Source organism: Pseudorca crassidens, chromosome 20, assembly GCF_039906515.1.
Source record: "Pseudorca crassidens isolate mPseCra1 chromosome 20, mPseCra1.hap1, whole genome shotgun sequence".
Lineage (NCBI taxonomy): Eukaryota > Metazoa > Chordata > Mammalia > Artiodactyla > Delphinidae > Pseudorca > Pseudorca crassidens.
Window position 1 is genome coordinate 6608299 of NC_090315.1, and position 23218 is coordinate 6631516.

Below are 23218 nucleotides of genomic sequence, written 5' to 3' on the forward strand. Positions count from 1 at the left end.
ATGATGGTCTTTTAAATGTGTTGATTTTTTAAAAATATTTATTTATTTGTTTTTGGCTATTATTATTTTTGGCTGCATTGGGTCTTTGTTGCTGCTCACGGACTTTCTCTGGTTGTGGTGAGCAGGGGCTACTCTTCTTTGCAGTGCGTGGGCTTCTCATTGCAGTGGCTTCTCTTGTTGCTGAGCATGGGCTCTAGGTGCATGGACTTCAGTAGTTGTGGCACGTGGGCTTTGTAGTTGTGGCTCGGGTGCTCTGGAGCACAGGCTCAATAGCTGTGGCGCATGGGCTTAGTTGCTCCACAGCATGTGGGATCTTCCTGGACCAGGGATCAAACCATGTCTCCACTGGCAGGCAGATTCTTAACCATTGCACCACTAGGGAAGTCCTTGGAAGGTTGGTCTTAATTGTTTATAAATGTTGGGTTGAATTTTGCAGTGAAGCTATCTTGCTTTCCTTTGCTGAATGGTTTTTGAATACTGGTTCAATCTCCTTAAAAGTTATAGGCTTGTTCAGATTTTTAATTTCTTTATAATTCTGTCTTGGTAGGTTGTGTTCTGTATGGATTTATCCATATCTTCTAGGTTATCTGATATTTAGGCATAGAATTGTCTAAATATTTTCTTCTAAATTTAAAAAAAAATTTCTGAAGAATCAGTTGTAATCAGCTATAATATCCCTTCTTTGATTTCTGATTCAGTCATTTGAGTCTTCCCTTTGTTGTTAATCTGGATAAGGATTTGTCAGTTTTGTTATCCTTTTCAAATAACGATGTTGTACTGTTGTCATGTTCTCTGGTTTTATTCTACATTTCATTTGTCTCTGATCCTTTTTCCTACCTTCTGCTAGCTTAAGCATATTTTGTTCTTCTAAGATCTTTTTATTTTGCTTTTTTTTTAAAAGGAATTTTTTAGTCACCATATACGTTCACAAGGTAATTCATCGCAGTTGTGGCAGAGAGTAAGTATTTTAAAGAATAATGGGGACTTCCCTGGCGGTCCAGTGGTTAAGACTTTGCCTTCCGGTGAAGGGGCTTGCAGATTCGATGGAGAGCTATGATCCCACATGCCTTGGGGCCAAAAAACCAAAACATAAAACGAAGCAGTATTGTAACAAATTGAATAAAGACTTTAAAAATGGTCCACATTAAAAAAAAAACTTTAAAAAATGAATAATGCAGTTCTCATCAAAGAAAAGTTTTTTCTCCTATTTTGATTTCTCTTCATTTTATCTATATGAGATGATGCATGATAATTAAACTTACTGTGAGTTATATTATACACCAGGACAGTCTGCTCATTTTACCTGAAAATACTTTAAGTATGCTAATTTCCCTATGTAAACATCATCCTATTTCAATGGATTCCCATGTCTCTCTGGTTGAAATGTTTCACATGTAGGGATGTGATAAAGCATAGTTTATAGTAGATGTTATCTAACAGATACTGCCTTAAAAATATTGGGGGTCCAAATGAAGTTACTGTATATTTGGTAATCTAGTTTTACTCTCTTTGGGGTTCAAATTAAAGAGAATATACCTCCCTAGTAAATGCTGTTAGAAATATTGCAACTTAATTATTCTTTAAATGGAAATAAATCCCAGTGTCTTCTGAAGACTGTTATTTTTCAGGCTTTGTTACCCACCCTTGACAAAACTTTAAGAAATAGAAAATAAAAAACTAAAATATATTTGGAAATAAAAAGTGAAAAATTCTAATTATGTTCATAATGAACATATAATCAATTTGAAATTACATTGTGTTATTATGTATTTAAGTAGAATTTCATTAAAAGTTTTGGGGAAAGATACTTAAAAGTAATTCTCCCAAGTGTGGAATACAGTAAGTTTTTTAAACAATAATGCAGTTCTCATCAAAAGAAAAAAAAAGTTTTTTCTTCTAGTTTGCTTTCTCTTTTTATGTTATCTGTATGAAATTCTGGATGCTAACTATACTTATTGTGATAATCATTTCACAGTATATGTCAGTCAGTTACTTATGCTTTACAGCTTAAACTTATACTGTGATGTTTGTCACTGTATAAAGTGTTGCTTATACAACTCTATGTCACTGTTTACAGAATTGGTTTTAGAAAGGCAAATAATTAAAACACATTGGATAAAAGAAAGAATAATGCAGTTTATAACAATTTTAAAAAAATGTATTGCTGTTTTTAAGGCAATTTTTAGTGACCTAAATGATCACATGTCTTAGTCTTCCATCTCAGACCTCCAGGTACTGTCCCTGAGTTTGTGGAACTCAGCACCATGTTGAGTTTGCCCTTCTGCGTGAATGGGGAATAGAGAAAAAAAGCAGTTTTGTAGGGTGTCAGTATGAAATAGCCCATTTCTACCCAGGGGGAGTTTTGTATTTGTTATTTGTAATACAGAGAGTAGTCCCATTTTTATTTCTTAAAGCTGCTTAAATTAATTCCAATTTAGGAAGTGTTCCTGGATCCAACTAATGGCCCACGTCAACCCCTCCCTCTCCGCTCCTAGAGACCCAAGTTCCCAGACCAGTGAATTGCTTCAGCCTCACTAGCAGGACGTCAGAACAACTTGCTGTGAGAAATAGGTTTTTATTAAACCCTTTTAGTCTTAAGAGGAAATATCTTGGCTTCCAACATAACTGGCCCACACGTGAAAACTGTTACAGCCAGTAACTTAAAGGAATGTAGTCAAGGTAACAGGCGCACCAACCCCGCCCTGCTCCCTGCACCTCCCTCCTGCGCTCAGTGCGCAGACCTGGGCGCTTTCCTCGCCCCGCCCCTCGCCGCTGGCGCTCCGCCTAGGCCCCGCCCCGGAAGCCCTCCCTCGAACGCCAGGCGCCCTTTCCTCAGGACGCGGAGAGCGGAGGGTGCTGAGCCAAGGTCGCAGAGCGGAGCGTAAGTTTCTTTCCAGTGTAAATTTGTGCAGCCCCCCCTCCCCCCCCCCCGCCGACCACCGTCACCCACCGCCGCACCCGTCCCAGAGTAAATCCAGACGTGGCAGTTGCAGGTCGGGTATCTTTTCGTTTGGGTTTTAATTTTTTCTGAGGCTGGTCCGTTCCCTTGGCTTTTTCAGCCTTCGGTCCACGTAGACACCGTCTTTGGCGACATTTTCCTGTTTAAAACTCTTTAGTACCTCCGCCCTCCCCCTGTAAAGTCCTCTTCCGCAAGGTGGGTTCGCGCCCCGCAGCCTCGCCCTCTCGGCCCCTGGAGGGCTGCGCCGGCCGCCGCGCTCCCGGACAGGCCGCGTCCTTCCCGCGGTCCTGGGGTTCTGCAGAGCCCCGCCCCTCTCCTGAGACCCCCTCCCTCCCTCCCCGCGCCTCTGTCCTCGCCTCCTCCTAAGGCCGGTCCTTCTGCTTCTCTGGCCTCCCCTTCCTGGTCAGCCCTTCCCCTCACCCCGCGTTGGGGGAGGTGACCTAGTCCAGCCTTGTGACTCCTAGTGGTGTTCCGTGTCGTATTCAGCTCTATTGAAAAATGTGCTTTTCCAGTCCGCGGGCATCTCATTCAGTCTCCAGCCCCTTAAATGGGCGAGGGGCATCAGGAGAAGCAGAGACTGAGCGACTGAGAGAGAAAGATTAAAACTGCGAAGGAGAAAAGCATGAGAGAGAACCGATGGGAACGTAGAGGGTGGCTGAGGAACTTGCAAAGAGGTAGTAAAATGAAAGAGATTAAGCCTTGAAAGTAGCAGGTGAATAAAATAGAGAAGTAAATGAAAAAGCCAGATCTCCAGGGATTGGAAAACAACAAGGGAGAGCTGCCCTGGAGGAGGGGGCGGCGAACGGTGGTGAGGTACGTCAGACGTGGAGAGGATAAAACGTGGAACCATGGACTTCAGTGCATCATGGTGCTGGCAGAGAAAGAAGCCAAAGGGTGACAAGAGCAGAGGAAGAAAGAAGAGCAGGAAGGAAGCACAGCCACCTGGGGTTCCAGAGAGTGGGGAGGAAGGGAGAGTAACAGGGAGAGAAGGAGTGTAACCCGGAGGGCAGAGATGAGGCAAACAAGAGGCAGAAATACCTGCAGATTTTTGACAGAATCAGAAAGGTTGGAGAGAAAGAGCATCTCGAAGGGGAATAAGTTGCAGAGTGGGGCAGGACAGGTGTGAGGGAAGAAATAAGAGGGGAGAAACAGCAGGAGTGTAGAGGGGAATAAAAAGAGACACACAGACCAAGATGAAATAGGGAGACAGGTGAACAGAATGAGATGGAAACACCTAGTAAAAGTAGAGAGGGTAAACTGGATCCAGGTGGATGGTGAGTTGATTGGATATAGATGATTAAGTTGTGATGATATTGATTCGTGTCTTTAGAATCTAATACATTTAAAATTTCTTTAAATTATACAGATGAGGATGAGAATTGCAAAACTCCTGTCAATAAGGCTTGTGCCTTTTGTTATTATTTGTATCAGAAGATAACTTCCATTTGCAAACCCTGCTGAGCCAGCAGGCAGTGACTTGATTCACTCAGTTGTCACCCCCGTACCTTTTCCTGACATGGGGTAGAAGTCAGGGGAGAGGAGAAGAGGGGCAAGAAATGACTGACTCTGTCATTATGTGGTGGTGGCTTTTTAAGGCAACATTGTTTTTTTTAATGGATTTACATTTTTCTTTTTCTTTACATATGGTTCTTTTTGTAGCTTGGAATAAATCTTAGTTCATTCAATTTCTTCTTTCCTATAAATCATTTTTAATTTATGAAATAAGCTTTTTTAGTCTCCAGTATTCTAGTCATGTCATTCTTTTCCAAATGTGATATACCCTCGGTTTTTATTTTAAAACTTTGATACCAGATTTTTAGATTAAAAATAATACACACATTATTTCTTTTTCAAATTTGTTTCAGATTCATTCCTCGCCTGAGTGTTTTCTTCTCTTCATCTAATATATTTGAAATTTTCTTTGGTAAGTAGAAATAACTTTAGACTGTTTTGACGAGTACTTGGCAAAGATGTCAATGATCTTTTATAGTAACAGTCAAAACCTAGTTTAACCAGTTAGTCTAATCCCTTTTTTCCGTTTTCTGTGGTCGGGGAAGATAGTGAGCTATGAGGTGATACGAAGATGTTTCCCTCAGGTCCCTTTTGACTCTTCTGTGCAAATGAGGAAGGATGGGTGGGATTGACTTGGAATCTTCTTCCAACAGCATCCCTCTACTCACGATGAAAAGGATTGCTCAGATCTTATTTCTAAGCTGATCCCTTACAATGTTTTCTGCACCAGGGATATATATTTGCAATTCTGTGTTTTTAAAACATTTTACTGCAATCTTCTGATAAAGAAGAATTACCTGCTTGGTACCAGTGTGATCGAACCTTGAAAGAGAAGTTTCCTTTGTTCAGGCACATGAAAGATGGTCCTGGTGTTAAATGGGACAGTTGATAAAGACAAACTGTGCCCACTTGCCCATCAGGTGACCTTTTCAGAATTCATTCACACCCGGTTCTATTCACTCAGCTCAGACCTTGTCATAAATGTCTCCCCTCTGGGCCTCAGGGAGCCCTATTGTAACATGGAGATGAGAGACTAGACCAGAAACTCTGAGCGTGAGCAACACTGACCCCTGAGATGATTGGCCACATTGGGCGTGTGTCTGTGTGTGGCAGTTCTGGTTTGGAGGGAGTGTCCACTGGTAATCAGAATTTTAAATGGATCCCAGACTTCCCAAAATGAAAAACTAAGGAACAGTAGGATGGAGGCAGGAAGCTAGGCTCAGAGTCAGCGAGACCATCATCAGGTGTCTTCCATGAATAAGGATAAATCTCCAGGGAGATTTTGTCACTTCCTGACACTCAGACCTCCACTGGCCTCCATTTGTCCTCAGGAGAAAATCCCGACTCCTCCCTGTGGCTGCTCAGCCCTGTGTCATCCTCAGGGCCCTGCCAGTGTCCCCAGCCTCATCCTGGGAGCTTTTCTCATGGCTCACTCTGCCTGGTCACATTCACCTTTTCTCTGTTTCCAAACACCATCTGTCTCAGATGTTAGTTTCCGCTCTTACCTTTGGTTATTAAATCACCATGCTCAGGCCCTTTGTCCCCCTTCAGGTCTAGGCTCAGAGACGGCTCCCCATCCTGCCTTGACAAGCTCTGTCATTTTAACCAGGTTTTATTGCCTTTAAAGTCGGTCACCCTCATCTGAAAGCCCTTCTCCGTTGATTATTTTCAGTCTTTCCTGGTTACCCTTGATTTAAGGGCTCACAGTGTTCCTCCCCTTCCCAGGATGGCTGCAGTACCTGATGCTGGAGGTGTCTTTAGATGTTAGGACTGTGGGTTGGGCTGGATAATCCTCAAGGGAGACCAAGAGAACAGGGCAGGTGATGAGGATGTTTCCTGCATTCTGGACATTTCAGCTGTAATTGATCTCTACCACATGTGGCTACTAAATTACTGAAAAGAAGAGCCCCAAAATACAGGAGTCCTAAAAAGCCCATGGATGTCCTCATGCGGTGTCCTGAGGTGTCCTCTTGTTTAGTCTCCTGTGTGACTGCTGTGCTACAGCCCCCAGTGTTCCAGGCTGTGCACATCCAGGTACCAGTCGCCACCTTGGACAGGAGCCTTGCCTTCCAGCAGTTCATCTGCACAGAGTCAGCGGTAGTGGTTTCACTGCGCTAAGGGTGGGCAGAAGGAGAACCTAATGGGGCATGAAGGAGGCCTCCCTTAAAGAGCTAGAACATCTTCCAAGTAGGTGTGAGTGGGGACAACAGGAAACTGAGACCTGGGGACCCTCTCTTTGAGACGTCCTCCCTGATCTCAAATGCCTTTGTACCCAGACTCCATAATGTCCCCAGGTGGTGGCAGACTTTCCCAAGAGGACCAGTTTCTTTCTTTCTTTTTTTTTTTTCCTTTTTTGCGGTACGCGGGCCTCTCACTGTTGTGGCCTCTCCCGTTGCGGAGCACAGGCTCCGGACGCACAGGCTCAGCGGCCATGGCTCTCGGGCCCAGCCGCTCTGCAGCATGTGGGATCTTCCCGGACCGGGGCATGAACCCGTGTCCCCTGCATCGGCAGGCGGACTCTCAACCACTGTGCCCCCAGGGAAGCCGTCTGTTTTTTTAAAAATAAATTTATTTATTTTAGGCTGCACTGGGTCTCTGTTGCTGCACGCGGGCTTTCTCTAATTGCAGCAAGCAGGGGCTACCCTTCATTGTGGTGCGCGGGCTTCTCATTGCGGTGGCCTCTCCTGTTGCAGATCACGGGCTCTAGGCACGCGGACTTCGGTAGTTGTGGCACGCAGGCTCAGTAGTTGTGGTGCACGGGCCCAGTTGCTCCGCGGCATGTGGGATCTTCCTGGACCAGGGCTAGAACCTGTGTCCCCTGCATTGGCAGGCGGACTCCCAGCCACTGCGCCATCAGGGAAGCCCAAAGGGCCAGTTTCTTGATTTTCATACTGAATGCCCAATATCCTTTGGGTGGCAGCTTGTGTACATTCCTGTTTGGATCCCTTTGCCGAGAAGTCCCTGTGCCTTTTAGTCTCCTTTAGTCAGTCATGCATGGAGAAGAGGTAGAAAAATGGGGAAAGCGGAGGGGAGCCTGTAGGGACCGCAGGAGGGATATGGCAGCAAGCGGGGGCATCAAGATGAGCCCAGTGAATGATGTGTGCACCTGTCCCAAGGGTAGTTACGGGATCGAGGGCTGTGTGGGTCTGTTGGAAAGGAATGTCTCAGTTCAGGCTGGAGAAACTGGCAGTGGGTTTGTTGGAGAACCTGCATGGAATGGTTTGAGGTGCCCTAGTGTCTTAGCTCAGGTTCCTGGGACGTCAGTGTTGAGGCTGACATTTGCCTGCATGGGTTTGGTTCGATAACTCATGATCACACGTGAGCAGCAGTGAAGAAAGTGAAATTTGACTGAGAGAAATGTTATCCTCCACTGTTAGAACTATGGCCTGAGCAGAGCCCACAGGGAGCTCTGGGTGCAGGAGGATGGGTGCCTTGGTCTTAAGGGGTTGGATCTAGAGGGTGCCCCCCAGCATCCACTCCACACACTGACTTTTGTTGGCTCTTTTAGGAGGACAAGCATCATCATGCCACCAATAGAGTAATATAGGGAAAATCTCAGATCATTTTTTGCGTTAACGTTGGTATCTTTGAGTATTTGGTGTTGCAAGTGAAGAAAGTTTCCTATGCATTTGGAAAGATGCAAAGAGAATCTGGAGTGTTGCCTTGGAAGATGTTGGGGTCTCACTGGGGCATGTGCATCATTGGAAATATCTCTCTTTTTAGTAGTTTTTTGTGATTCCAGTGTTTTGCCTGGGTCACTGTAAATGAAAATACGGTGCCTTGTGTCTAGTGGGTCCTTGGGTGTCCTCTTATGTATTATCCCTCATGCATGAGTTATTAGGGCTTGAAATGTTTTCTGTCATTGTGTAACAGGATGAGGGGATCATTTTGGGCTCTATGGACACTGTGTTGGACCCCATGAGAGTTTGTAAGTTTGTTTGAGTCCAGACTGGAAATTATGAGTAGTAAGCTTAAGACTGCAGAATGTTTTTAGTAGGGAGGTCCTGCTAGGTATGGGTCTATGAGCCCAACTTGAGAAGAGTCATAAAGTCTCGTGTTGTTGGGAAAGATTATTGCAAGAATCGGAGGACAGCAACACTGCAGTGATCTGCAGTCCGGGGGCTCATCCTTGGGAAGATGCAGCTGCAACTTTTTTGCTGCCAGGCCAGTGCTGGGTACTCTATTATCCACTCCTGTCCCTCCCAAAATATGCACAGAGGCACAATACAGAGAACAGGGAACCTTTGTGTGCTGTTGGTGGGTGGGTAAATGGTACCGCTAAATTGGAAAATATGGAGTTTCCTTAATAAATTAAACATAGAGCAGGCACACAGTCTATCAAACTGTCTTCTGGCAGATATCCAAAGGAAAGGAAATCAGTGTTTTCAGGGACACATCTGCAGTCTCATGAGTATTATGGTATTTGCAGTAGCCAAGGAACAGAAACAACCAAAATGTCTGTTGACAAAAGAATGGGTAACAAAATCGTGGTATCAAAACATACACTGTATATTGTATAGTATGTATATAATATGTGTAATGAAATGTTATTCACTGTATATAAATATGAAGAATCAAGGATCCTGCATTTATGACAAAATGAATGAACCTAGAGAACATTATGCTAAGTGAAATAAGCCTGACAAAGGACAGATATTGTACATGGAAACCAGAATTATCAAACTCATAGAGCCATAGAGTAGAAAGGCTGTTACCAGGAGCTGGGTGGTAGGGAAAATGGGGCAATGTCTGTCAAAGTATACAGATTTTCAGTTGTAAAATGAATAAGTTCTAGGGATCGGATGTACTGCATGCTGCCTATACTGTTTCTATATACTTGAAATTTGCTCACAGAGAAACAATTAAGTGTCCTCACAACAAACACACAAAATGGTAATTGTTAGTTGATGGAAGTGTGACTTGCTTGATGGTGATAATTATTCACAGTATACACATCTGTCAGAGGATCACTTTGTACACCTTACATTTACATCATTTTAATTCATCAGTTACACCTCAGTAAAGCTGGGAAAGAATAAGAAAGTGGGGGCTGTGCTGGGCTTGCCTCCTGTGAGTGGTGCTCAACCCAGGCTTCCCATTAGATCGATGAGGCTTTATGCATAGACATGTTTTGTACCCTCTGACCAGGGATTCCTCTTCATGTAGTCAGTGTGGGACCAAAGCTCGATAATATTTATGTTGCCCCAGGTGATTCCAATCCGGATGCGTCACTGAGCATCAGGACTCTGGGTCCCCCCGTTCCTGAGGGCTGAGATCTGGGCTGAGGGTGAGGGCTCTGCTCTGCGTGGGGATGGATCAGGGCTGGTCTGTGACCTGCAGGGGATCGTCGGGTCCCGCTGAGGTGCCCGCTGCTGCTGGGTACGTGAGGGCCTCACCAGGAGGGGAGCGAGGTCTGAAGAAAGGGTGGGAAAACTCACCTGTTAGACTCTGTGTGGGAGTTACTGTCCTGAGCCCCTCCTGGGACAGTGGGCAGCAGAGGACCGTCTGTTCCCCATGCTGAGGGCTTCCCTGTGTGTGTGGTGGTGACTCAGGAAGGGGGTGTGTTGATTGCAAGCATTAAACAGCCTGTTTTCCACTTTCAAGGTCAACCTCTAAAGACTCACGTTTCCTGAGGAGGAAGCCCGGAAGAGGAGGGAGAGGAAAGAAAAGGAGTCGGAAATGGCTCTTTCTCAGGTAAAGTCATATTCTCAGTTGTTTCTTCTGTCTGTCCTTCCTGAAATGCCCTTCTTTGGGCTTGCTGATCTTGTCTGACTCTGAAGTATCCTGCCTGACACCTGTACCTCACACTCACCCGGGGCCCTCCCTCAGGGTCTGTCGTCTCCACTTAGATTTCACACCCACGGATTGGAGACGTGGTGTCAGTGCTCTTGGGCAGCAGGGACTGTTGAGGGGCCCCATCCGGATGCACTGTCCACTCTCTGTCAACCAGGATAGAGAAGCTGCACTTGGAAGTCGGGTATTAACGTGCACAGTACCTGGTAAAATCCGAAAATCAGACCAATTGGAGCAGTTTGTTCTGACTTTTTCTAAGGCAGTTCAAGGTAAACATGTGAGTCACTCTCCTTAAATCTTAATGATTGGGAATGGAATGGAAAGTTCAAAAATAGACATCAGTGGCAGAGGGTGTTTTAGTTTATCATCAGATTTAAACTATGAAATCAACCTAAATCTCTGGCAGTTGGAAATTCTTTAAATTACTTTCATCACCTCCATTCCTCAGAGGTTGTCTTTTCACTCTGGATTGTATCCTTTGACAGACAGAAAGTTTTACTTCTGATACGGGCAAGATTCCAGCTTCATTCTTTTCCTAGTAGATCTCTCTTTTCTCAGCACCATTGGTATTGATACTCTCCTTTCCCCTATGTGTATCTTGACACCCTTGTGAATACGTTTTACATATACGCAAAGGATTATTTCTGAGTATTGTGTTCTGTTCATTTGGTTTATGTTATCTGTGTTTATACCGGTACCACACCATCTTGATTACTTCTTAATACGTTTTGAAATAAAAAGGGAGGCCTTCACCTTTCTTCTTGTTCAAGAGACTTTTGGCTATTTGTGGTCTCTAGAACTGCCCTGTGACTTTTAGCATTTTTTTTTCCCTCTATTTCTGCAAAGATTGCTATGGAAATTTTGATAATGGGTCCACTGAATCTGTAGAACACTTTGTGTAGCTTGGATTTTTTCTGGGTTTTTGTTTTTTTTTTTTTTTTGCGGTACGCGGGCCTCTCACTGTTGTGGCCTCTCCCGCTGCGGAGCACAGGCTCCGGACGCACAGGCTCAGCGGCCATGGCTCACGGGCCCAGCCGCTCCGTGGCATGTGGGATCCTCCCGGACCGGGGCACGAACCCGTGTCCCCTGCATCGGCAGGCGGACTCTCAACCACTGCGCCACCAGGGAAGCCCTAGCTTGGATTTTTTAAGAGAATAAGTCTTCCAGCCCATGAGTACAGGTTGTCTTTCTATTTGTATCTTTTTGGATTTCTTTTAGCAATGGTTAGTAGCTTTCAATGTACAAGTCTTTCACCATGTTGGCTAATTTATTCCTAAATATTTCATCCCTTTTTAATGCTATAGTAAATAAGATTGTTTTCTTGTTTTCTTCTGACATTGTTCATTGTGTATAGAAATGCAACCGATTTTTGCATTTGGAGTTTGTATACGACAACTTTTCTAACAGTCTTGATATAGCAGGTTTCTTACGGAATCTTTATGATTTTTACATATAAAACCTTGTCATCTAGGAAAGAAGGTAAGTTTACTTTTTTAGTTTGGATAACTTAGATTTCTTTTTCTTATCTAATTGCTCTGGCTAGGAGTTTCAGTACATTGTTGAGCAGTGGTGCAGAGAGTGTGCGTCCTTGCCTTCTTTCTGATCTCAGAGGACAAGCTTTCAGTCTGTCTCCATTGAGAATGTTGTTAGCTGTGCTTTTTTCATAAATGGCGTTTATTATGTTGAGAGAATTTACTCTTTCTGGTTTGTTGAGTGTTTTATCTTGAAAGGTTGTTGAATTTTGTCAAATGCTTTTCTCTGCATCAATTGAGATGGTCCTGTGTGTTTTTTTCCTTTACTCTGTTAATGTGGTGTATCACATTAATTGATTTTGTACGTTGACTTCTCTTTGCCTTATATGAATAAAATCCACTTGGTCAACATGTCAGATCTTTTTAATGTGGTATTATTTTGCTAGTATGTTAAGGATTTTGCATCAATATTCATCAGGGGTATTGGTTTCTAGTTTTACTTTCTTGTTGTGTTTTTGTCTGAGATTGGTATCAGAATCATGCTGGCTCCATAGAAAGAATTTGCAAGAGTTCCCTCTTCAACTCTGTAATTTTAGCAGGATTAGTGGTAATTCTTTTGTAAATATTTCATAGAATTTGGTCCTGGGTTTTTCTTGTTTGTTTGTTTTTTTAAAATTATTATTTATTTATTTATTTTTGGTTGTGTTGGGTTTTCATTGCTGGGCGTGGGCTTTCTCTAGTTGTGGCAAGTGGGGGCTACTCTTTGTTGCGGTGCACAGGCTTCTCTTATTGTGGAGCATGGGCTCTAGGCCCACAGGCTGCAGTAGTTGTGGCACGTGAGCTCAGTAGGTGTGGCTTGCAGGCTCTAGAGTGCAGACTCAGTAGTTGTGGCTTGCGGGCTCTAGAACGCAGACTCAGTAGTTGTGGCAGATGGGCTTAGTTGCTCCATGGCATGTGGGATCTTCCCAGACCAGGGTTTGAACCCGTGTCCCCTGCAATGGCAGGTGGATTTTTAACCACTGCGCCACCAGGGAAGCCCTGGGTTTTTCTTTGTTTGAGGTTTTTGATTACTTTTTGAATTTCTCTAGTTATAATTCGGTTCAAATTTTTTATTTTTTTTCTTTTGAATTTTATTTTTTTATACAGCAGGTTCTTACTAGTTATCCATTTTATACATATTAGTGTGTATATGTCAATCCCAATCTCCCAATTCATCACACCACCACCACCTCCCCCGCCACTTTCCCCCCTTGGTGTCCATATGTTTGTTCTCTATATCTGTGTCTCAATTTCTGTCCTGCAAACTAGTTCATCTGTACCATTTTTCTAGGTTCCACGTATATGCGTTAATATACAATATTTTTATCTTTCTGACTTACTTTACTCTGTATGACAGTCTCTAGATCCATCCACGTCTCTGCAAATGACCCAATTTCTTTCCTTTTTAAGGCTGAGTAATATTCCATTGTATACATGTACCACATCTTCTTTATCCATTCATCTGTCGATGCGCATTTAGGTTGCTTCCATGACCTGGCTATTGTAAATAGTGCTGCAGTGAACATTGGGGTGCCCATGTCTTTTTGAATTGTGGTTTTCTCTGGGTATATGCCCAGTAGTGGGATTGCTGGGTCATATGGTAATTCTACTTTTAGTTTTTTTAAGGAACCTCCATACTGTGCTCCATAGTGGCTGTATCAGTTTACATTCCCACCAACAGTGCAAGAGCGTTCCCTTTTCTCCACACCCTCTCCAGCATTTATTGTTTCTAGATTTTCTAATGATGCCCATTCTAACTGGCGTGAGGTGATACCTCATTGTAGTTTTGATTTGCATTTCTCTAATCATTAGTGATGTTGAGCAGCTTTTCATGTGCTTCTTGGCCATCTGTAAGTCTTCTTTGGAGAAATGTCTATTTAGGTCTTCTGCCCATTTTTGGATTGGGTTGTGGGTTTTTTTTTTTTGCAGTGGCATATTTTATATATTAATAGAGGGGCTTAAATAAGACAGTTGTAGAAGCTGAAAGACAGGAAAGAAAAAAATGAATCTATGTGATATCTCGAAAACACATTTTTTTGTTTTACCATAGGTACCTTTTTAAAAATTTTTTTAAAGGTAACACTAGTGTTTTTTTAAAATTGCACACAGGTCTATAAACCTAATAAGTAGGTTTTTTTCTGTTTTTTTTTTATACAGCAGGTTCTTATTAGTCATCAGTTTTATATACATCAGTGTATACATGTCAGTCCCAATTGCCCAATTCATCACACCACCATCACCACCACCCCCGCGGCTTTCCCCCCTTGGTGTTCATACGTTTGTTCTCTACGTGTGTGTCTCAATTTCTGCCCTGCAAACTGGTTCAGCTGTACCATTTTTCTAGATTCCACATATATGCGTTAATATACAATATTTGTTTTTCTCTTTCTGACTTACTTCACTCTGTATGACAGTCTCTAGATCCATCCACGACTCTATACAAATGACGCAATTTCGTTCCTTTTTATGGCTGAATAAAATTCCATTGTATATATGTACCACATCTTCTTTATCCGTTCGTCTGTTGATGGGCATTTAGGTTGCTTCCATTACCTGGCTATTGTAAATAGTACTGCAATGAATATTGGGGTGCATGTGTCTCTTTGAATTGTGGTTTTCTCTGGATATATGCCCAGTAGTGGGATTGCTGGATTATATGTTAATTCTATTTTTAGTTTTTTAAGGGAACCTCCATACTGTTCTCCATAGTGGCTGTATCAGTTTACATTCCCACCAACAGTGCAAGAGGGTTCCCTTTTCTCCATACCCTCTCCAGCATTTGTTGTTTGTAGCTTTTCTGATGAAGCCCATTCTAACTGGTGTGAGATGTTACCTCCTTGTAGTTTTGATTTGCATTTCTCTAATCATTAGTGATGTTGAGCAGCTTTTCATGTGCTTCTTGACCATCTGTATGTCTTCTTTGGAGAAATGTCTATTTAGGTCTTCTGCCCATTTTTGGATTGGGTTGTTTGTTTTTTGAATATTGAGCTGCATGAGCTGTTTATATATCTTGGAGATAAATCCTTTGTCTGTTGATTCGTTTGCAAATATTTTCTCCCATTCTGAGTGTTGTCTTTTCGTCTTGTTTATGGTTTCCTTTGCTGTGCAAAAGCTTTTAAGTTTCATTAAGTCCCATTTGTTTATTTTTGGTTTTGTTTCCATTATTCTAGGAGGTGAATCAAAAAAGACCTTGCTGTGATTTATGTCAAAGAGTGTTCTTCCTATGTTTTCCTCTAAGAGTTTTATAGTGTCCGGTCTTACATTTAGGTCTCGAATCCATTTTGAGTTTATTTTTGTGTATGGTGTTAGGGAGTGTTCTAATTTCATTCTTTTACATGTAGCTGTCCAGTTTTCCCAGCACCACTTATTGAAGAGACTGTCTTTTCTCCATTGTATATCCTTGCCTCCTTTGTCATAGATTAGTTGACCGTAGGTGCGTGGGTTTACCTCTGGGCTTTCTATCTTGTTCCATTGATCTATGTTTCTGTTTTTGTGCCAGTACCATATTGTCTCGATTACTGTAGCTTTGTAGTATAGTGTGAAGTCAGGGAGTCTGATTCCTCCAGCTCTGATTTTTTTCCGTCAAGACTGCTTTGGCTATTTGGGATCTTTTGTGTCTCCATACAGATTTTAAGATTTTTTTGTTCTAGTTCCATAAAAAATGCCATTGGTAATTTGATAGGGGTTGCATTGAATCTGCAGGTCGCTTTGGGTAGTATAGTCATTTTCACAATATTGATTATTCCAATCCAGGAACATGGTATATCTCTCCATCTATTTGTATCATCTTTAATTTCTTTCATCAGTGTCTTATAGTTTTCTGCATACAGGTCTTTTGTCTCTAGGTAGGTTTATTCCTAGGTATTTTATTCTTTTTGTTGCATGGTAAATGGGAGTGTTTCCTTAATTTCTCTTTCAGATTTTTCTTCTTTAGTGTATAGGAATGCAAGAGATTTCTGTGCATTAATTTTGTATCCTGGAGCTTTACCACATTCATTGATTAGCTCTAGTAGTTTTCTGGTGGCATCTTTAGGATTCTCTATGTATAGTATCATGTCATCTGCAAACAGTGACAGTTTTACTTCTTTTCCAATTTGTATTCCTTTTATTTCTTCTTCTTCTCTAATTGCCGAGGCTAGGAGTTCCAAAACTATGTTGAATAGTAGCGGTGAGAGTGGACATCCTTGTCTTTTTCCTGATCTTAGAGGAAATGCTTTCAGTTTTTCACCATTGAGAATGATGTTTGGTGTGGGTTTGTCATATATGACCTTTATTATGTTGAGGTAGGTTCCCTCTGTGCCCACTTTCTGGAGAGTTTTTATCATAAATGGATGTTGAATTTTGTCAAAAGCTTTTTCTGCATCTATTGATGATCATATGGTTTTTTTTCTTCAGTTTGTTAATATGGTGTATCACATTGATTGATTTGCATATATTGAAGAATCCTTGCATCCCTGGGATAAATCCCACTTGATCATGGTGTATGATCCTTTTAATGTGTTGCTGGATTCTGTTTGCTAGTATTTTGTTGAGGATTTTTGCATGTATGTTCATCAGTGATACTGGTCTGTAATTTTCTTTTTTTGTAGTATCTTTGTCTGTTTTGGTATCAGGGTAATGGTGGCCTCATAGAATGAGTTTGGGAGTGTTCCTTCCTCTGCAATTTTTTGGAAGAGTTTGAGAAGGATGGGTGTTAGCTCTTCTCTAAATGTTTGATAGAATTCACCTGTGAAGCCATCTGGTCCTGGACTTCTGTTTGTTGGAAGATTTTTAATCACAGTTTCGATTTCATTACTTGTGATTGGTCTGTTGATATTTTCTATTTCTTTCTGGTTCAGTCTTGGAAGGTTATACCTTTCTAAGAATTTGTCCATTTCTTCCAGGTTGTCCATTTTATTGGCATAGAGTTGCTTGTAGTAGTCTCTTAGGATGCTTTGTATTTCTGTGGTGTCCGTTGTAATTTCTCCTTTTTTATTACTAATTTTATTGATTTGAGTCCTCTCTTTTTCTTGATGAGTCTGGCTAATGGTTTATCAGTTTTGTTTATCTTCTCAAACAACCAACTTTTAGTTTTATTGATCTTTACTATTGTTTTCTTTGTTTCTGTTTCTTTTATTTCTGTTCTTTATGATTTCTTTCCTTCTAGTACCTTTGGGTTTTGTTTGTTCTTTCTCTAGTTCCTGTAGGTGTAAAGTTAGATTGTTTGAGATGTTTGTTGTTTCCTGAGGTAGGATTTTATTGCTGTAAACTTCCCTCTTAAGCTTCCCTCGTCGTGTTTTCATTGTCATTTGTCTCTAGGTATTTTTTGATTTCCTCTTTGATATCTTCAGTGATCTCTTCGTTATTTAGTAACGTATTGTTTAGCCTCCATGTGTTTGTGTTTTTTATGTTTTTTTCCCCTGTAACTGATTTCTAATCTCATAGTGTTGTGGTCAGAGAAGATGCTTGATACGATTTCAGTTTTCTTAAATTTACTGAGGCTTGATTTGTGCCCCAAGATGTAATCTGTCCTCGATGATGTTCCGTGCACACTTGAGAAAAAAGTGTAATCTGCTGTTTTTGGATGGAATGTCTTATAAATATCAATTAAACCTCTCTGGTCTATTGTGTCATTTAAAGCTTCTGTTTCCTTATTAATTTTCTGTTTGGATGATCTGTAAGTGAGGTGTTAAAGTCCCCCACTATTACTGTGTTACTGTCGATTTCTTCTTTTATAGCTGTTAGCAGTTGCCTTATGTATTGAGGTGCTCCTGTGTTGGGTGCATATAGATTTAATATCTTCTTGTTGGATTGATCCCTTAATCATTATGTAGTGTCCTTCCTTGTCTCTTGTAACAGTCTTTATTTTAAAGTCTATTTTGTCTGATATGAGTATTGCTACTCCAGGTTTCTTTTGATTTCCATTTGCATGGAATATCTTTTTCCATCCCCTCACTTTTAGTCTGTATGTGTCCCTAGGTCTCAAGTGGGTCTCTTGTAGAGAGCATATATGTGGGTCTTGTTTTTGTATCCATTCAGCGAGCCGTTGTCTTTTGGTTGGAGTATTTAATCCATTCACATTTAAGGTAATTATCGATATGTATGTTCCTTTTACCATTTTCTTAATTGTTTTGGGTTTGTTTTTGTAGGTCTTTTTCCTCTCTTGTGTTTCCCACTTAGAGAAGTTCCTTTAGCATTTGTTGTAGAGCTGGTTTGGTGGTGCTGAATTCTTTTAGCTTTTGCTTGTCTGTAAGGCTTTTGATTTCTCCTTCGAATCTGAATGAGTACCTTGCTGGGTAGAGTAATCTTGGTTGTAGGTTTTTCCCTTTCATCACTTCAAGTATATTATGCCACTCCCTTCTGGCTTGTAGAGTTTCTGCTGAGAAATCAGCTGTTAACCTTATGGGAGTTCCCTTGTACGTTATTTGTTGTTTTGGCCTTGCTGCTTTCAATAATTTTTCTTTGTCTTTAAGTTTTGCCAATTTGATTACTGTGTGTCTTGACATGTTTCTCCTTGGGTTTATCCTGTATGGGACTCACTGCGCTTCCTGGACTTGGGTGGCTATTTCCTTTCCCATGTTAGGGAAGTTTTCGACTATAATCTCTTCAGATATTTTCTTGGGTCCTTTCTCTCTCTCTTCTCCTTCTGGGACCCCTGTAATGCGAATGTTGTTGCGTTTAATGTTGTCCCAGAGGTCTCTTAGGCTGTCTTCATTTCTTTTCATTCTTTTTTTTTTATTCTGTTCCGTAGCAGTGAATTCCACCATTCTGTCTTGCAGGTCACTTCTCTGTACTTCTGCCTCAGTTATTCTGCTATTGATTCGTTCTAATATATTTTTCATTTCAGTTATAGTATTGTTCATCTCTGTTTGTTTGTTCTTTAATTCCTCTAAGTCTTTGTTAAACATTTCTTGCATGTTCTTGATCTTTGCCTCCATTCTTTTTCCGAGGTCCTGGATCATCTTCACCATCATTATTCTGAATTCTTTTTCTGGAAGGTTGCCTATCTCCACTTCATTTAGTTGTTTTTCTGGGATTTTATCTTGTTCCTTCATCTGGTACATAGCCCTCTGCCTTTTCATCTTGTCTATCTTTCTGTGAATGTGGTTTTTGTTCCACAGGCTGCAGGATTGTAGTTCTTCTAGCTTCTGTTGGCTGCCCTCTGGTGGATGAGACTGTCTAAGAGGCTTGTGCAAGTTTCCTGATGGGAGGGACTGGTGGTGGGTAGAGCTGGCTGTTGCTCTGGTGGGCAGAGCTCAGTAAAACTTTAATCCGCTTGTCTGCTTCTGGGTTTGGCTGGGTACCCTCCCTGTTGGTTCTTTGGCCTGAGGCGACCCAGCACTGGAGCCTGTCGGGTTATTTGGTGGGGCTAATGGTGGACTCTGGGAGGACTCACACCAAGGAGTACTTCCCAGAACTTCTGCTGCCAGTGTCCTTGTCCCCACGGTGAGCACAGCCCCCCACCCCTGCCTCTGCAGGAGACCCTCCAACACTAGCAGGTAGGTCTGGTTCAGTCTCCTATGGGGTCACTGCTCCTTCCTCTGGGTCCTGATGCACACACTGCTTTATGTGTGCCCTCCAAGAGTGGAGTCTCTGTTTTACCCCAGTCCTGTCAAAGTTCTGCAATCAAATCCCACTAGCCTTCAAAGTCTGATTCTCTAGGAACTCCTCCTCCCGTTGCTGGACTCCGAGTTTGGAAAGCCTGACGTGGGGCTCAGAGCCTTCACTCCGGTGGGTGGACGTCTGTGGTGTAAGTGTTCTCCAGTTTGTGAGTCACCCACCCAGCGGTTATGGGATTTGATTTTATTGTGATTGCGCCCCTCCTACCGGCTCATTGTGGCTTCTCCTTTGTCTTTGCACGTGAGGTATCTTTTTTGGTGAGTTCCAGTGTCTTCCTGTTGATGACTGTCCAGCAGTTAGTTGTGATTCCAGTGCTCTCGCACGAGGGAGTGAGAGCATGTCCTTCTAGTCTGCCATCTTGAACCAATCTCCAATTTTTTTATTTCATAATGATAAATCAAGTTTAGTAGGTTGTATGTTTCTAAGAATTTACCTGTATCTTTTAGATTCTGTACTTTGTAGGCATTATTGTTCATAGTACTTCCTTAAAAAACTTTCTTTGATATCAGTTGCAATTGTTTCTCTTTCATATCTGTTCTTAATTATTTGAATCTTTTTTTTTTTCTTAGTGTAGCTAAGGGTCTTCTCATTCAGTTTTTTCAAAACACCAACTGTTGGTTTGTTCATTTTTATATTTTTCTACTTTCTATTTTATTTATCTCTGGTCTAATCTTTTTTTTTTAATACGTTAATTTATTAATTTTTGGCTGCATTGGGTCTTCGTTGTTGGGTGTTCGTTGCGGAGTGCAGGCTTCTGATTGTGGTGGCTTTTCTTGTTGCAGAGCTTGGGCTTTAGGCATGCAGGCTTCAGTAGTTGTGGCACACAGGCTTAGTTGCTCTGCCCAGACTAGGGCTCGAACCTGTGTCCCCTGCATTGGCAGGCGGATTCTTAACCATTGCCCCACCAGGAAAGTCCCTGGTTTCATTTTTCTTATTTACCTCTTTCCTTCTGCTAAACTTGGGTTTAGTTTGTTTTTGTTTTTCTACTTCCTAGAGGTGTAAAAATAAATTTCTGATTTGAGATCTTTTTTTTTTTTTTTACTGTAAGCATTTAGCAGTTTTGAATTTCCTTTTAGTACAGCCTTCATTGTGTGTTATAACTTTTGGTAGGTTGTATTTTCCTTTTCATCCATATATTTAAAAATTCCCTTGTGATTTCTTCTTAGACCCATTAGTGGTTTAAGAGTGAGTTGTTTAATTTCCGCATTTGGGGGAATTTTCTTTTTTTTCTTCTGCTGTTTATTTCATTGTTGTTTACTTTTATGATATCAGTCTCTTAAAATTGTTAAGATTTGTGTTTTGGCCAAACATGTGGTCTGTCATGGAGAATGCTTTATGTGTGCTTGAGACGCATGTGTTTTCTGCTGTTGGGTCATGTGATCTGTTATGTCTAATAACCAGTAAGGTCTGTAGTTTCCTTATTGATCTTTTTGGTTCCATCCGTAAGTTCAGCTGGGGCATTGAAGTCTCATAGTATTCCTGTGCTGCTATTTCTCTCTTCCTTTCCTTTAATGTTTGCTTCATTTTTCTGAGATATCTAATGTTAGATGTATATATATTTTTACTTGATACTTCTTTTTGGTAAATTGACCCATTTATCATTATATAATGTATTTTTGTCTCATGTCACTTGTTTTTCTTCAGTTTATTTTGTCTGATATAATGTATTCTCTCCTGCTTTCTTTAGGATGGAATATATTTTTCCATCCTTTCACCTTTCTGTGTCCTTATATTTGTGAACACTAGCAGTTCCAAGTCTCTCACAGTGTGTCCCTTGCCCTCTGTTTTCCCCCGTTACTTACTCTAGTGGTCCCTGCTTAGGCACACTGTACAGTGGTGAAAGGCAGGTGCCCTGGCCAGCCCCCTTCACTCCACTGTAACTCCAGAGGGAATGCATCGAGTGTTTCCTTCTGTTCATGACATTTCTTGAAATGTTCTTGTTTAATCAGAATTTATTTTTTTCCATATCCTTTTTTTCTTGATTTTTAATTGTCCAGGAAGTTTTTAACTTTACTATTATGATATATTTTTTCATAACCTGTGGCAATAATGTATAATAGTAAATTTTCTAATTTCTAATCAATGTTTTATTGGTGGCAAAAACAAAGAAATTCTTTGGCTTTTGTTAATGCCTAGCTATGTAAATTTAAATGGATAAAATTGTATTTATATTTTTGGGCATGGTTATCTTATTGAGATTTGAGTTCAAGTATTCTATTTTTTCTAATGTTCATACCATTTTTTTTTAGTATGCTACTACAGAATCACGTTGACAAACTAAATTAAGTACAGTGGATACATTTTCATTGTCTGAAAGATGCTGAAATACATGTGAATAAAACGATGATAAAAAATTGTCCAAAAATCTGTCAAGAGATTTTTCTCTCATTTCAGTTATTTTTTATAGATATGTATGTGCATGAGTGCATGGATGTGCAAGTCTGTGGTTTAGAAAAAAGAGATCATGATTTTAAAACTATGTATTATATCTTTTTTCGGTTGAAATGGTCTTCAGTATATTCCATTGCCTGGAATTTTTCTATGCAATCCTGTTAATGGTTTAAGTAGTAGTAAGATTACTAACAATTTATGTGTATGTGCTGTGTGTCCACATCTGTAATGACCTTTCATGCCATTCACCTTGGACTTCTTTCAAGTTTTCTCAGGGAACCCTCTGTCAATGTACTTCTAATGCTTTCTGTATTACTTAACTATTTGATTCTTAAGCTTCAGTTGCTGAGCACAGCCCTCTGAGTTCAAGTGTTTGCTGTAACATTTCTTACCTTCTTGATCTGAGTCAAGTTTCTCAGAGTGTCTGTGACAGTTTTTGTCCTCTGTAAGGTGGGGACAGATCTTCCTTTAATGAGCTGTTATGTTGATAACAAGGTCTTGCCTGTAAAAGTACTTACTTAGAGTAATGTTTAGAGTAACATTAATGTAACTTAGAGCAATAGGAAGTGTTCAAACACTTTTAGTCGTTGTTGTTATCATCATCATAGTTGAAGGTTTTGACCTTTCATTAAAAGCACTGCAAACTTTGTCATCTCATCTGTATACTGAATCTCACTCAGTGTGTAGAACGTAATACCTAACACTTCTGCATAGACAACATGGTGTTGAGTGTTACTTATAGGCGTTTCATAGATTTTTCGACAGTGACGAAAAATCATATTAATTGGAGGACCTCATAAGGTCTTATGAAAACGTATAAGAAATTAAGATTAGAGATACATAATTTTTCCAGATACCTCTAAATGGATCTGGTAGAACACATACTTTAATTGAATCAGTCCTTACCCCTTCCTCGTCTTTTCCATTTGTATGAAGATGAGAACTCTTCGTGGCCCATTGGTGAAATGTGGTTTCATTTCAGGAACGGTTGACCTTTGAGGATGTGGCCATCGAATTCACTGAGGAGGAGTGGGAATGCCTGGACCCTGCTCAGAGGGCCTTGTACAGGGACGTGATGGTGGAGACCTACAGGAACCTGATCTCCCTGGGTGAGGATAACTTCCCTTCAGAGCTGGGATCTGCCCTTGGGTGTCTTTGCATTTTCCCTTGTGTGCCTCTTGGGAGGCCCTGATAATCTTTGAAAGCCCTGTTGATTCACATCATGTGGCATCATGAGTTTAAACTGACCCTTTCTTCAGATGCTCTGCACGTTTCATGTTACATCAGGGGTTGTCCCAGAGCTTAATTACGTACAAAGCTCAATGGCAAACTTTAAAAAATACCAAATTTCCTATTTTCTGCCTTTTGGCTTTTGACTCAGTTTTTGCAGGAAGAGAGCTTGATGTCTGCATATTACACCGTTCCCTGTGTAGAAGGGAGGCGGTGGATGAAT

The 23218-nt window shown here is 41.3% G+C and overlaps 1 protein-coding gene across 1 annotated transcript in view; it reads left to right on the forward strand.

The window, feature by feature from the left end:
• Nucleotides 1-4812: 4812 nt before the first annotated feature.
• Nucleotides 4813-23218, forward strand: part of LOC137214816 (zinc finger protein 665-like) — a 40289-nt gene continuing 21883 nt past the window's right edge. Inside the window, exons 1-3 of the mRNA XM_067719104.1 lie at nt 4813-4883; nt 10076-10165; nt 22748-22874. Of these exons, the coding sequence (XP_067575205.1) occupies nt 10151-10165; nt 22748-22874 (142 nt within the window). The 5' untranslated portion in view covers nt 4813-4883; nt 10076-10150. The remainder of the gene's footprint in view (nt 4884-10075; nt 10166-22747; nt 22875-23218) is intronic.